This window comes from Rhamphochromis longiceps, linkage group LG15, assembly GCF_057381845.1.
Source record: "Rhamphochromis longiceps isolate RC_006_pf linkage group LG15, R_longiceps_female_GT1.1, whole genome shotgun sequence".
NCBI lineage: Eukaryota > Metazoa > Chordata > Actinopteri > Cichliformes > Cichlidae > Rhamphochromis > Rhamphochromis longiceps.
This window is the reverse complement of record NC_140571.1, coordinates 12,211,562-12,224,272: the sequence shown is the minus strand read 5'-3', so window position 1 is coordinate 12,224,272 and position 12,711 is coordinate 12,211,562. Positions and strand designations below refer to the sequence as shown.

At 41.8% G+C, this 12,711-nt stretch overlaps 4 protein-coding genes across 7 annotated transcripts in view; 3 read left to right on the top strand and 1 right to left on the bottom strand.

Moving 5' to 3' along the window:
• mthfd1l (methylenetetrahydrofolate dehydrogenase (NADP+ dependent) 1 like) overlaps positions 1-1,937 on the bottom strand; it is a 46,451-nt gene extending 44,514 nt beyond the window's left edge. The window contains exons 1-3 of the mRNA XM_085383076.1: positions 1,702-1,937; positions 350-434; positions 41-91 (exon numbers count right to left, since the gene is read on the bottom strand). Coding sequence (XP_085239202.1) covers positions 41-91; positions 350-434; positions 1,702-1,937 — 372 coding nt within the window. The remainder of the gene's footprint in view (positions 1-40; positions 92-349; positions 435-1,701) is intronic.
• On the top strand, positions 1,768-6,114 carry LOC146652187 (syntaxin-11-like). 4 transcript variants are annotated; one of them, XM_085383077.1, is made up of 2 exons: positions 1,768-1,907; positions 4,790-6,114. In XM_085383077.1, the coding sequence occupies exon 2, from the start codon at positions 4,797-4,799 to the stop codon at positions 5,628-5,630; it is 834 nt and encodes a 277-aa protein (XP_085239203.1). In that variant the 5' UTR covers positions 1,768-1,907; positions 4,790-4,796; the 3' UTR covers positions 5,631-6,114. The 4 variants fall into 4 exon arrangements, with proteins under 4 accessions (XP_085239203.1, XP_085239206.1, XP_085239205.1 ...); XM_085383080.1 differs by lacking the exon at positions 1,768-1,907 and adding an exon at positions 2,014-2,114; XM_085383079.1 differs by lacking the exon at positions 1,768-1,907 and adding an exon at positions 2,137-2,546.
• Positions 6,115-6,825: 711 nt separating this feature from the next.
• stx11b.1 (syntaxin 11b, tandem duplicate 1) lies at positions 6,826-10,057 on the top strand. Its single transcript, XM_085382830.1, has 2 exons — positions 6,826-7,426; positions 8,487-10,057. The coding sequence occupies exon 2, from the start codon at positions 8,494-8,496 to the stop codon at positions 9,391-9,393; it is 900 nt and encodes a 299-aa protein (XP_085238956.1). The 5' UTR covers positions 6,826-7,426; positions 8,487-8,493; the 3' UTR covers positions 9,394-10,057.
• Positions 10,058-10,115: 58 nt separating this feature from the next.
• On the top strand, positions 10,116-12,571 carry LOC146652185 (syntaxin-11-like). Its single transcript, XM_085382829.1, has 2 exons — positions 10,116-11,020; positions 11,335-12,571. Exons 1-2 carry the CDS (start codon positions 11,001-11,003, stop codon positions 12,248-12,250), a joined length of 936 nt encoding a protein of 311 aa, XP_085238955.1. The 5' UTR covers positions 10,116-11,000; the 3' UTR covers positions 12,251-12,571.
• The last annotated feature ends 140 nt before the right edge of the window (positions 12,572-12,711 follow it).

The following is a 12,711-nucleotide window of genomic DNA, read 5'->3' as shown; positions in this document are numbered from 1 at the left end:
AAGAGAAGTCAGAAAAAGGAGAAGTGGTGGCGTGGATTACCTTTACTGCCATTTTCTTATTGATCTCCAGCATGCTGTCGTCTTCACCTGCCTTTGAGATAAAATGAGCACACTGAAACAACGCACAGAACCCTGATAATATGGAAAAGCTAAGATGAAACTTCAGTAGAAACAGATACCCTCAAGGTCAGGAGAAGATTAAAGCAAATTAGGAGACTTCTAGCATCAAATGTTTAGGCTACGCTTTTTCTAAGCATTAACAACACTTACCGTAAGACTGCTTACTACAAAATAAGACGGTGTATTTGCACTCATTTTTTTGTTCTTTAACAGTATTCCCTTACAGTACCTGTAGAATGGCTAACAAGGGTTGAATTGCTGGGTTTCTTTTCTGCAGAGTCACAATTGCTTCTCTGGTGCTCTGAACCACTTTCCTACAAGAGAAGACAACCTGGTTAGAAATACCCATTAACCTATTAATGGGTACACGCAGGATAAAACACCCCCATCAGGAAAGTAGATAATACATAATTAAGTTCAAATATGTTCATTTATATAGCACCAATTCACAACAAAAACCATCTCAAGGTGCTGAATGCTGCAAGGTAAAGAAGCAGCATAACTATGGGGGGTTTATAACTACAGTGGCTTTGAGAATTCAGTGCAATGCAACAAGAAATCAGATGAAATGCGAGGAGGCGGCTCAGAAGAGAACGAACAATCGAACACATGAACACTGAGAAAGTACAGATAGTACACATACATGTGCTGAAACACTGAAAGCAGCACATGGTGTAACTAAATTTTCAAGCAATGTCTGCAGCAAACTATGGAGCTGATGAGAAGGTGGGAAGCAGTCAGGTGCTGTGTTTACTTTAATTCACAGACTAGCTTGTGAAATATGTGAGATAAGTATTGCTTAGGACCTATCAAGCCATCACTTTTTGTCTATTTGCAGGAATTTTCCTAATGAATTATGCATCAGGCTCTGTGGAGTAGAGTAGTAGTAATCCAAATATCAATAGTATCGAAACCAGAGCTTATATTGGTATTGGATCAACATTAATAAATTGTTGACCACTGCTCTCCCCTACATAAGATGCCTTTAAAAGTTAAATGTATCGGTATCAGTATTGGTATATGCAATATTGGCCCTACATTTACTTGGTATCGGATTGATACCAGAATTTGTGGTATGGAACAACCCATGGTCGTTTTCAGTGCGCATGCGGCAATATGCGGGCGGGCGGGGAAAAATGTTTACAAATACGTTAAAAGTCCAAAACTTTAAAGTTAAACTTTAACTGAATAAATCCTTTTTGCTAATTTTCTTCACACTCAATACAAGTGTTATAGATCTGATTGCATTTAAATGTTAGCAGCAAAACTAGTTAGCATCAGTCATCCACGCCTGCGTGTTTTTACTCGGTTCCTCATGTGTCGCATGTTTAGCAACAACAGAAAAGGGTTGCATCAGCTGGCTGGTGTCTCCGACACCCTAACCCGGGGACACGTGCAGAACTGGCTACTAGCCAGGGGCCAAAACGCCGGTGAGACCGGAAATGCTTACTACCTTTGTCACGTAGATAACCATCCCTCCAACGAACTTCGTTTTTTTAGCTAGCCGTTAAAACAATTTGTCATGACACACCACAATCAGACTTTTACTCTACATTGTTGTTGCTGCTGTTGTTATTTTACCTCACATGGTTGTCGTAATCAGACTCATCCCCCTTCTGAGATTGTACCCCAAAGTTACCGGTTAACTTCGGGTTGGTGCCGGTGCTGGAGGTAGCGCTTGCCGCTCGGAGGCTCAATCGACTGCTGGTAATGCCTATCGGTAGGCATCTTCGCGAAAACCCGGTGAATCTGCTACCCGGACGGACCTGATGTGCCCGGAGACTCATGTAAGCACTGCGAATAAGCGCCAACTTCATTGTAGTTTTATGTTTAAAAAAATAAACAGGACTAAAAAGTGTTTCTTCTCCTTTCGTCTCTGGCGGCGGTGATTAGCCCGGTTCCTTGAAAGGAACAAAAAGAAAGTTGAGGTTGCAACAGGGTGCTGATGGAGGTGCGCTGTCTTCACGAGCAGTCGGAAAGATGAAAAACTAGCGGTCGGTGTGCTTTGTTTCCCCCCCATTCCCCCATCCTCCCACCCACAAATGGGCAATTCCCATAGAAAGAAAGGTCTTTTAAGACAACACATTGCGTTTAGGAGTGACATATGGATACCTTGTTGTTAGTGTGTATATGCCTCCGCAATATTTTGATTATCTAATAACGTGTGTAAACGCATTTGTTTCCTTCCTCCAAAGTCACTGGTAATATGAAAGACTGTTTGAATAAGACAATAAATGCTACATTTCTTGCAAGTCTAGATGCTGTTATTAAACCAGCATTTTAAAGTCATATGTTTTCATTTGAAAATCCGGGGTACACTTGAAAGCAGCAGCCTAACAAGAAGCGAATGCTCGCGACTACGCGAGTTCACGTGCTGAAGACCCTGAGAGGAGTTAGGTCATTGGGTTCAAAATACACCTCAGTCGGTAAGTTAACATATCCATCCAACCCAATGCAATAATGTAAGTGAGTAAAACTATATTTAGTCTCAGGCTCATTAAGAATCAACGTTTCACTCACTCAAACATACCTATTCACAGGAGGCCAAACAATCAGTATTAATAATCATTGCCTCAATTCATATGTCGTATTAGAATACTTTAAAACCAGGTTCCTTATCAGCAAACGCGTGTCAATATACTCCTAAACCAGAGCTGGCACTCTTCATTTAACAGCATGTGATAAATCAGGCTTCTATACACAGCGTGGGTTGGTGGCCTAAGTTGAACTGGTACATTCCTGTTCCCTATGATTGAAGCCTAAACCCTGATTTTATCTTGAAGTCACGTACCAATCGTGCAAATTTGATGTGTGTCCGAAAGACTGCAAGTAAGGGATTTGGCAGAATATTAAAGAAAACTAATGTATCTATATATAAAGAGAATGCGTCTAATCTAATAGAAATTCCAGTGAGACCGGGTTTGCCCTTGTTGTGCAATAATAGTTCAAAAGATGGCAATAAATATACTATAGATAAGAAACAGTTAATATGCATTTTACAGCAGGAATGTTCATCCAAGTTTAAAGTTCTTATCTATGCTCGTACACCCCTTCCTACATCAACTATCCAGATAAGAAAACATAGTTTGTCTATGTGTGATCAACAAGCACCTAAGCTGTGCTTAGTTGTGGTTGATTTTGGAGCCAAAAAATGAGGACAGTGCTACAAATGCCTCCAGCAGACTTGACCTCCTCAAAATAGTAAAACCGTCGCCAAATACAGGGGTTGATTTAAACCTAACTAAATTGCTAAGGGGCATAACTAAGTGTGTAGTAGTCAGAAGAATTTAAAAAAAGAAGAAGAAGCTACTAAAATCCAAACTTGTTTGTGCATGTAGTTGTGGAAGTCATTTGGGTGTGGCTAACACACAAACTGCACAGACCTTGTTCTGCCTACTCTCATAGTGTAGGCTGCCCTCCCCTGGTGGCCGTGCAGATGAGCCGTGGCATCATTTTATTTTCCAGCCATTTAATTAATTAAATATTACAATCAAAATTTTAAAAAAGTAATTTAAAAAGAGCGGTTTAAACTGCGCATTATCTAAATTTCTCGTACCCATGTCTGATCCAGAACCATTTTATTTCTTTTGATAATTTGGGATTTGTAACTGATGGGAAATCTCATTGTGACAGAGACTCAGAGGATCAGGGGCCAGGAGAAAAGCTGCTGATGGTGAATCAACCGGTGATTCACCAGATTGTGTGTGGGAACAGAGAAAGTCTGGTGTGTTGATTTAAAGTCTAGGTCCAAGTTTATGTTTACAAAGCTGTCCTACACAACTGACGCTCCTGTGGTGCAGGTCAAGGTTGAACTGATCTGTCTTCATTCCTAAAGTCACATGACTGTGACTGAGTGTCACAATTGTGCACCCTGACAAAAAGCACAGCAGATTTTCAGTTTTTACCTCACAGCCTGCAGCACTGGTAACACGTGGGACTGTTTTTTGTGCTCACAGTCCGGATTAGTAGACTTCAGATGATGGCCAAAGTTTGATTTGTAGAGATAAAGAGCAAACGGGTGAGGATCTTTCCTTTAATCTTGTCACTGTGCGCATGATTATTTGACCTTGTTGCATATGAAATGGTAACAGTGGGATTTTGTGGTTTGACAGAAAGTATGGGTAACTTATGAAATTACATGGTGATAGATACTGAGCACAGGAGGCAGTAATTTGTATGAGATGTAAGAAAAGATCAGATATGTCTAAGTTATCATTTCTTCTAAAACATTTGGGGTTTTTCTTAGATTTTATAGCGTTGGAACCATATATTTGTTGTGTAGCGCCAACGACTGAAATGCCTCTTAATGCTATCACAAGTGTACTTTATGCATTAGAAATATTTAGGCTGTTTATCCAAGATATAACTCTAACTTATATGCAGAATCTAAAGCTCGGTTTTTAAAGTCAAAATGAATCTCTCTTTGGTGAAAAGGAACATTGTTGACTACTCTTTGGATAACCTGTTAGGCCAGTGATTGGTGGTGGGTGGATTATACTTGAAGGAAGAAGGAAAACTATTTTCATCAGATATGAGAAGCAAGCAAGGTGCCAAGTGTGTTTAAATTCAAACATAAATGGTTCACCTACTTGAATGAATTAGCTTTACTAATGTTTGTTAAGTGAATAGAAAATCATCTTGACCTCTATAACCTTCACTTGATCTCCAGATCAGCCATGAGGGACAGACTGAGCCACCTGCAGGAAGTCTCCGGCGGCCCTGTGGAGCCAGTGGAGAATGCAGACTCCACTCTCTCCAAGTCCCTCAGCAAAGTCGACCTGGACAACAGCCCTGCTCTGGCAGAAATCTTTTCCCAGGCAGAAGGGATCCATAAAGACATCCAGCTCATCCGCCTGGAGGTTAAAAGGCTTCGTGAGCAGAGCTCCTGCATGTTCCATGGCACCTCTACTATTAAAAGGGACTCTATTGGAGCTGACATAAAGATGCGGGCTGAGAATGTTCTAGCACGCCTGCGTGACATGGATGGCATGGCGTGCAAGCTAGAAGAAAAACATGGTGCCAATTCTGCTGTGACGCGTATCGCCAGAACCCAGTACGCCTGCCTCAGTAATGGCTTTCGCGATGCGATGTTTGATTACAATGAGGCCGAGATGAGCCACCGTGAAAGCTGCAAAGCCCAGATCCAGAGGCAAATGGAGATAGTTGGGTGTGAGGTGACGGGAGAGGAGGTGGAGGAGATGATTGAGAAAGGTCAGTGGAACATCTTCAGCAATAACGTGGTGACTGAAGGCAGAACGGCACGTTCAGCTCTCTTCCAGGTTGAGAAACGTCACCAGGAGCTGCTGGACCTGGAGAGACGCATCAAGGGCATCCATGAGATATTCCTGGACATCGCCGTGCTGGTAGAGGAGCAGGGCAACATGCTGGACTCCATCCAGACCAACGTTCAGAAAACCGATGAGGGCGTGCAGGATGCTCTCTTCAAAATTGGCAGGGCCAAACGCCATGACCGCAACAACCCATTCAAAAGAATATTTAAAAAGACATAGCAGCTGAAGACACTTTTTGGTTTTTAAGCTGGCTCAGTCTCATCATGTGAGGGATTTGCTATTAAAGCTAATTTTGACTCCTCCCACATTCACAAAGTGTCACCACAGCGGATGCTTGATTTGGCAATTTTTTTTTTTTTTAAATGTTTTGTTTTTTGTCGGATACGCTTCCTGTTGCAGCCCCAAGGGGATTTGTCTAATTTGTGTCTGATGTTTTTTGTTTTTTTTAAACTGTGACTTTGAGAAATATTTTTTTCCAGTTTCAGAAAAGAGATAAAACTCAATAAAATATCTGCTGTAGCTGAAGAAAGGCTGAATTATTCTTCAATTATTTGTAGTCTGACTGAACTGTTAAACTTTGGCTGGTTTTCAGAAGCCTTTCATCCAGACCCCTGAAAGGGAGGCAATAATACAGCATTTTAACAGAGATTTAATTTTATATAGGTTATGCAGGGATTACACTACTTATGCACTAATCTGTTTTACTGTCTTTTAATTACTTTTTAATATTAAACGTTTTGTTTTATTCTTGTGTTCTGTGCCTTGTCTCTAAGTAAATATATTGAAATTTTTAACATATTTGTTTAAACATATAATCCACACAAGCTCATTTAAAAATTGACTAGATCTACTACACACATGAGAGAGCTGCTCCACATCGAAAGGAGCCAGCTGAGGTGGTTCGGGCATCTGACAAGGATGCCCCCTGGGCGCCTCCTGGATGAGGTGTTCCAGGCATGTCCCACCGGGAGGAGGCCCCGGGGCAGACCCAGGACACGCTGGAGAGATTATATCTCTCGGCTGGCCTGGGAACGCCTTGGTATTCCCCCGGATAAGCTGGAGGAGGTGGCTGGGGAGAGGGAGGTCTGGGCCTCTTTGCTTAGGCTGCTGCCCCCGCGACCCGGCCCCGGACAAAGCGGATGAGGATGGATGGATACTACACACATTTTACTTTAAGTCACTCTTAAAGAGGCAGACACACTGTTTGCTTTTTCAGGCATCTCTGAAACAGTAAAACCTTTAGTAAATACTGCCTATAGATTTACATTAATAAAGCACAACGATATTGTTTATTAGTTTCGTATGTTTATTAGTGTGTGTATATATAGTGCTTGAATGTCTGGAACCTAACCAACCTGTTAATGGACATAATTTATTGTGTGTTCTAGTCAAGGTACAGTGCAAGAAGCTGGTAAAACCACACAAGTCTGATCTCTCCTGCACAAACACAAGCCGGTACTGTGTAAGTCATTTGGGCGTGGCTGGGAAAATCTTGACGTGAGCTAAAATCAGCTCAGGCTTCACTCACTCATCTCGGAAACTGTCAGGTAGCCTACCGCGGCTTTTAGATATTATGGCAGTGGTTGGCCAAGTGTCGCCAATGCGTTTTTAAGCGCAACCCCCTTAAAAAAGGTGACCTCGAAGGTTCCGTGCCAACAGTTTTGCTTAATTGTACAATAAGATAGACGCCAAGTTGCATTTGGCACTCGAGTGTTACACACCCGCTGCTCACACCTTGGCGTCACTGCAAACCAAACCGACCGGGCTTCATTCCTCAAGTCACATCTCATCGCAGTTGCATGGCGAGGCGCAGTTGGTCAACTTGACAAAAAAGAAATAACACAGTAAAATTCCAGCTTTAGTTCCAGATATAGCAGCGTTACGCGTGTAGGGCCCATTGTTGTGCTCACGGCCAGGAGCAGTCGACATCAGAGCAGGAGGATGCTGCTGAGGCACGGCGGCCACCTGACAGCAACGTACAAACTTTGATATCTGTGGACATAAAAGCGAAACAGGTGAGGATCCTTCCTTTTATTTTCACGAGATTATTTCATCTCGTTGCTCATGAACGGCGAAGGAAGATGAAGTTTAAGTTATGGCCCATCAGACAAATGAAAAGTGATTTTAAATTTGTTTTTGTTTGGGGTTTTTAGTAGTAAACGAGATTTATCGTAGTAGAAATAGACACTAGCGTGACATATACACAGCCTAAAACCATGTCCATACATTTGTGGAAAAACGTACACCTTTCTTCCACAATTGTTTAATTTATTTATTTTTACTATTATCGTTGTTATTTTACATTTTTATTGTACTTTATGATACATTGTGCCCAAATCAAAATATTTCCTAGATTAAAAAAACTCGGATTATTGAAACAAGTTAAGTGTTGAATACGTCTACCAACAAAACAACAACATGATGATAAGGACCACATGTATTTATTTATTTATAATACACATTTAATCCACTAGATTGCATCTTAACTGGAAAATTGTATAAAGGCTGTTTTGATCAATGATATAGATTATCAGTTATTCTCAACTAGAAGCAGTGACAAAATCAGACAGGGCAATCAGGACGGGAAGGGTGTAGTGGCAGTGCCAGAAATGCCTTTAAATTATGTCACCACCGTCCCTTTTTCACACTATAAAGATCTTTTACTTAGACTGCTTCTCAGACTCTGACAAATAATTCTGTCTGTGAGATTTTAAAGTCAAAATGAATTTAGCTACAGAAAGATCCTAAGTTGAAGGAACTAGTTTGGTAGGAAGGAACACCTCTTACTATTCTTTAGAGAACCTGTTAGGCCAGTGATTGGTGCCGGGTGGATTATATGTAAAGGAAGAAGGAAAATATTTTTAACCTGGTATGAAACAGGTTAAAAGACAAGGTGTGAAGGTGTTTAATTATGGAAAAAAAAAAAAAGGGGGGGGGGGTGTCTTGAGTTGCTTAGTGTTGCACTGTTGAGAAAGGCCCCTCTTTATTTAGTCAGCTTTACCATTGTATGTTAGATCAACAGCAATCAGAGAGAGAGAAAAGCATCTTGACCTCTAACCTTCACTTGTTCCCTAGACCAACCATGAGGGACAGACTAACTGACCTCCAGGAGCTGTCCAGCGGCCCCATGGAGCCAATGGAGTATGCGGAGTCCGTTGTCTCTGACTCCTTCAGTAACGTTGACCTGGAGGATGAGTTGCCTCATGAAGCAGTGGTGTTTAGCGACAACAGCCCTGCTCTGGGCGAAATCTTTACCCAGGCACAAGGTATCCACAAAGACATCCAGCTCATCCGCCTGGAGGTTAAGAGGCTTCGTGAGCAGAACTCCCGCATGTTCCAAGCCACCACCACCATGAGCACCATTAAAAAGGACTCTAACACTATTGGAGCTGATATCAAGGCGCGGGCTGAGGATGTGCTAGCACGTCTACATAAAATGGACGACATGACGCAGAAACTAGAAGAAACGCACGGCACAAATTCTGCTGTGACGCGTATCGCCAGAACCCAGTACGCCTGCCTCAGTAATGGCTTTCGCGATGCAATGTTTGACTACAATGAGGCCGAGATGAGCCACCGGGAAAGCTGCAAAGCCCAGATCCAGAGGCAAATGGAGATAATGGGGCACGAGGTGACGGGAGAGGAGGTGGAGGAGATGATTGAGAAAGGTCAGTGGAACATCTTCAACGACAACATCGTGACTGAAGGCAGAACGGCACGCTCGGCTCTGTCCCAGGTTGAGAAACGGCACCAGGAGCTGCTGGACCTGGAGAGCCGCATCAAGGGCATCCATGAGATATTCCTGGACATCGCCGTGCTGGTAGAGGAGCAGGGCCCCATGATGGACTCCATCCAGAACAACGTTCAGAAAACCGATGCTGTCATGCAGGATGTCCTCTTCAAACTTGGCAAGGCAAAACGCCACGACAGCAAGAACCCGTTTAGAAAGATGTTTTGCAGCTGTTTTCCGTGCGTCGACTAATCGGTACAACAGGATGACCCGGCAAAGACAATGTCAGCTAGTTCTTAGGATATTCAAAATGTTCGACGTGTCACGAAAATGTTAGTTTCACAATAATTTATCATCACGGTCTTTGTAGTTACTGCCTAATATTTTCTCAGAGAGTAAAATAAAGGTTTGAGGAAAAGGGTTCAAACTGCTTGGTTTAAATGTAAAAATTCTTGGGTTAAACTTCATAAAACTCTATTTATGTAATTCCTTGATTTTTAATGTCTGTAGTAAGGGTTTGAGACATAACCTGTGTCAAATAACAATGACCTAGGCACGATGCATACTTGAAAACAAACGGTACGTGAAGGTATTTTTCAGCTTGCTCAGGTTACACATTTACTAATAAGTAGCTTTCAGATATTTTTATACAATTTCTGAAAGTTCCATTAAAATAACCTTGAAGAAATGTTTGGTTTGTCACTACACATCTTAGCACTAATACCATGGATGTTGTGGTTGAAGTAAAACAGAGCGTACCGGTAACGAAGCAGTTTAACAGGGATATAATTTCTGCAGGGATTGTACTTGTGATGCACCATGCACACTACCTTATTTTGACTTCTGTATATTAAAATGTTTTTGTCTGTCTTATGTGATTTCTCTTACAAGTAAATATTAAATATATTAAATATAATATGTCTGGGTTTATTTTTTAAACATACAATTCACATTAACACTAATATTTTAGAAGGCCTGCTATGTTCTTACTCAAACACAGAAAACTGGAGAAAATCTGGACTTCCAGCTCAATGACAGCTGCTCTTTGTCATGATGCGTATAACGCCATTAACCAGTTGTTTAACCTGCACACAGGTGCCGTCACAAAACAAATAAAGCTGCTTATTACGTGTTTTTCAAGACGTCTAGTCAAATCCCTTTGTTTTCTTGTTTGTTTCCTTAAATTTTCATTAATTCTTGTTTTTGGGCATGTCATTTACCAGGAATGCCTTCTTACTTAATCCATTTGCTTGATTCGTGAGTTGAAACAGTACTTTAGGAGGTATTATGTGTCGCAGTGGGAAGGCTTAAGTGACTCACCTGTTAAGGGGCCGGCAATCACACACAATGCTGAAAAGAAAGTAGACGGCCAACTTCCTTCAGTAGATTAAACATATACTTGCTACAAAAATGTCAAATGAGACAAGCTGAAAGGATTTACTTACCTTTTCTGTAGCGTGGTGGCCGTTTAAAGAAGGTAAGATCATTTGATTTGTGAGTCTAATGATTTGGGTTTTTTCATAGGAAAAGTGTTGCCACCTGGAGGCAACTGGATAATTGACGGGACTTGCTGGCTATTTAGTTTGGGCTCCACTCTACAGGCAACTCGAGGGGAAGATATGATTTCTGAAGACTTGTTTAAGTCTTTTATTTTTAATTGAGACAACTTTTGAAGTGAATGTTGTTCATTCGAACGGTACGGAATAAGGAAATTGACTTTCTGAGCTTATGACAGGAACTTGATGAAAAGATACCTGCCATCCAAAAGCACTGCAACTTGTGGAGTTGACAGACCTAACGTAGAGAAAGTACTTGGATAAATGCAGAAACCACCATCCTATTGCAAAACCTCAATTTAAATGGAAAAGTCTGCTTTAAGGTGAGAAGGTCCTTGTTCCTGGTTTAAATTGAGAAATTCCTGTTGGTCACTTAGCTGTGACTGCTGACGGGAAAAGGCTACTGAAGATAAAACTAAACTTACGTGCATCAGTTGCATCATCAGTTTTTAAAACAATCTTTCTAGATGGCTCTTAAAGTTCCCCCCTTACTAAATTAACAAAGCACAATTTACAGCCAAGTGATCAGATTACTCTGTTTCATGTGTGTCATCACTTTGGAGAATGTTCATGATAATCATTTTGAATTATGGATTTTATTTATTATACCTTTTACTTCTTTTTTTTAATACACTAGTCTCTCAGGCAGAATGCGGGACAGGTTGGAGAGGCTGCAGACCATTAGAGAGGAGCAGGAGGAGTACGAGCCCGGATTCTATGGGTTTGAGTATGATGTAGACAAGGGAACTTTGTCTCATCAAGCGGTAATATTTGAGAGCTCCTCAGCTACTGAGGTCATCCTAAAGGAGGCTGAGTCAATACGCAAGGACATCTCCCTGCTCCACTTGGAGGTGGCACGTCTGCACGCCCACAACGAACGATTTGGCACCTCTGTGCGCCGCCTGACCCTTATTAAAAAGGATTGTGACTCCATTGCCAGAGGGATCCAACAGCGGGGGGAGGCTCTGTACGCCCGTCTACAGGTCCTGGGTAAACGGAGCAAAGAGCTTGAAGAGAAAGAGGGCCCCAACAGTGCTGTTAGTCGCATTGCCCGTGCTCAGTACGAGTCACTGACCTGCGCCTTCCACAGTGCTATGACTGACTACAGTAAGGCGGAAGAGGTTCAGAGGAATACCTGCAGGGTGAGGATCCAGAGGCAGGCCTCAATACTGGGGAAAGAAATCACTGATGAGCAGCTGGATGCGCTGGTGGACAAAGGTGGTGAGGGCTGGGCGGAGCTGTCCCAAGGCCTTCAGAATCAGAGTGTACGCTCTTGCCGCACTGCGTTGTGCGAGATCAAAGGCAGACACAAGGACCTGGTGGAGCTGGAGGCCAGGATGAAGGAGATCCACGAACTGTTCCTCCAAATGGCCATACTAGTGGAGGAGCAGGGATCCATGCTCAATAACATTGAGGCTCATGTGTGCAACACTGTGGAATATATTGAAAAAGTCCACGTTCATATGAAGAAGGCCATACAGTACAAGAGGAAAAACCCTTTCCTCCAGTGTTGCCCCTGTCTACTGTGCTGGAAAAACGACCAAACTTTTTAGGACTGTGTTTGACTTAAATGATTGAAATTCTGATTAAACATTTAACTATTTACGTAAAAGATATGGAACTAAACAAAAAGGAAAAAGTAATGTGCAATATTTTGATGAAAGACGATGGCACTAAGTGCACTGAAGACAGTTCTTCCCTGGGTAGAAACACAATGTATTTCTGTGAAAGGGAGTAATTTGTAAGCTCAAAATTTATCAAATTACAGATAATGTTATGATCACAGAATTTACCCCTGTATGTATTTGAGAGAAGTTTTAACAAATTGATGTTTTAAGTTGAGACTGTTATCGTGTTCAGTGATGCACAAAATAAACTATAGCTGTAGGAAAAAAAGATCTGCTAGTTTTTCCAGATTCTTTGAGTCTAAGTAAGCGTAAAAACATTTGACACACAAATGATCCAGACATAATCACAACTAACAAGAGCTGTACTGTGTAGCTTTTAACTAAAT

What these genes read in the sequence shown, in the direction of transcription:
- LOC146652187 (XM_085383077.1), top strand. Translation starts at nt 4,797, where the DNA reads ATGAGGGACAGACTGAGCCACCTGCAGGAAGTCTCCGGCGGCCCTGTG.
- stx11b.1 (XM_085382830.1), top strand. Translation starts at nt 8,494, where the DNA reads ATGAGGGACAGACTAACTGACCTCCAGGAGCTGTCCAGCGGCCCCATG.
- LOC146652185 (XM_085382829.1), top strand. Translation starts at nt 11,001, where the DNA reads ATGGAAAAGTCTGCTTTAAG. An exon ending in ATGGAAAAGTCTGCTTTAAG is followed by an intron (nt 11,021 to 11,334) that starts GTGAGAAGGTCC and finishes TTAATACACTAG; the next exon opens with TCTCTCAGGCAGAATGCGGG.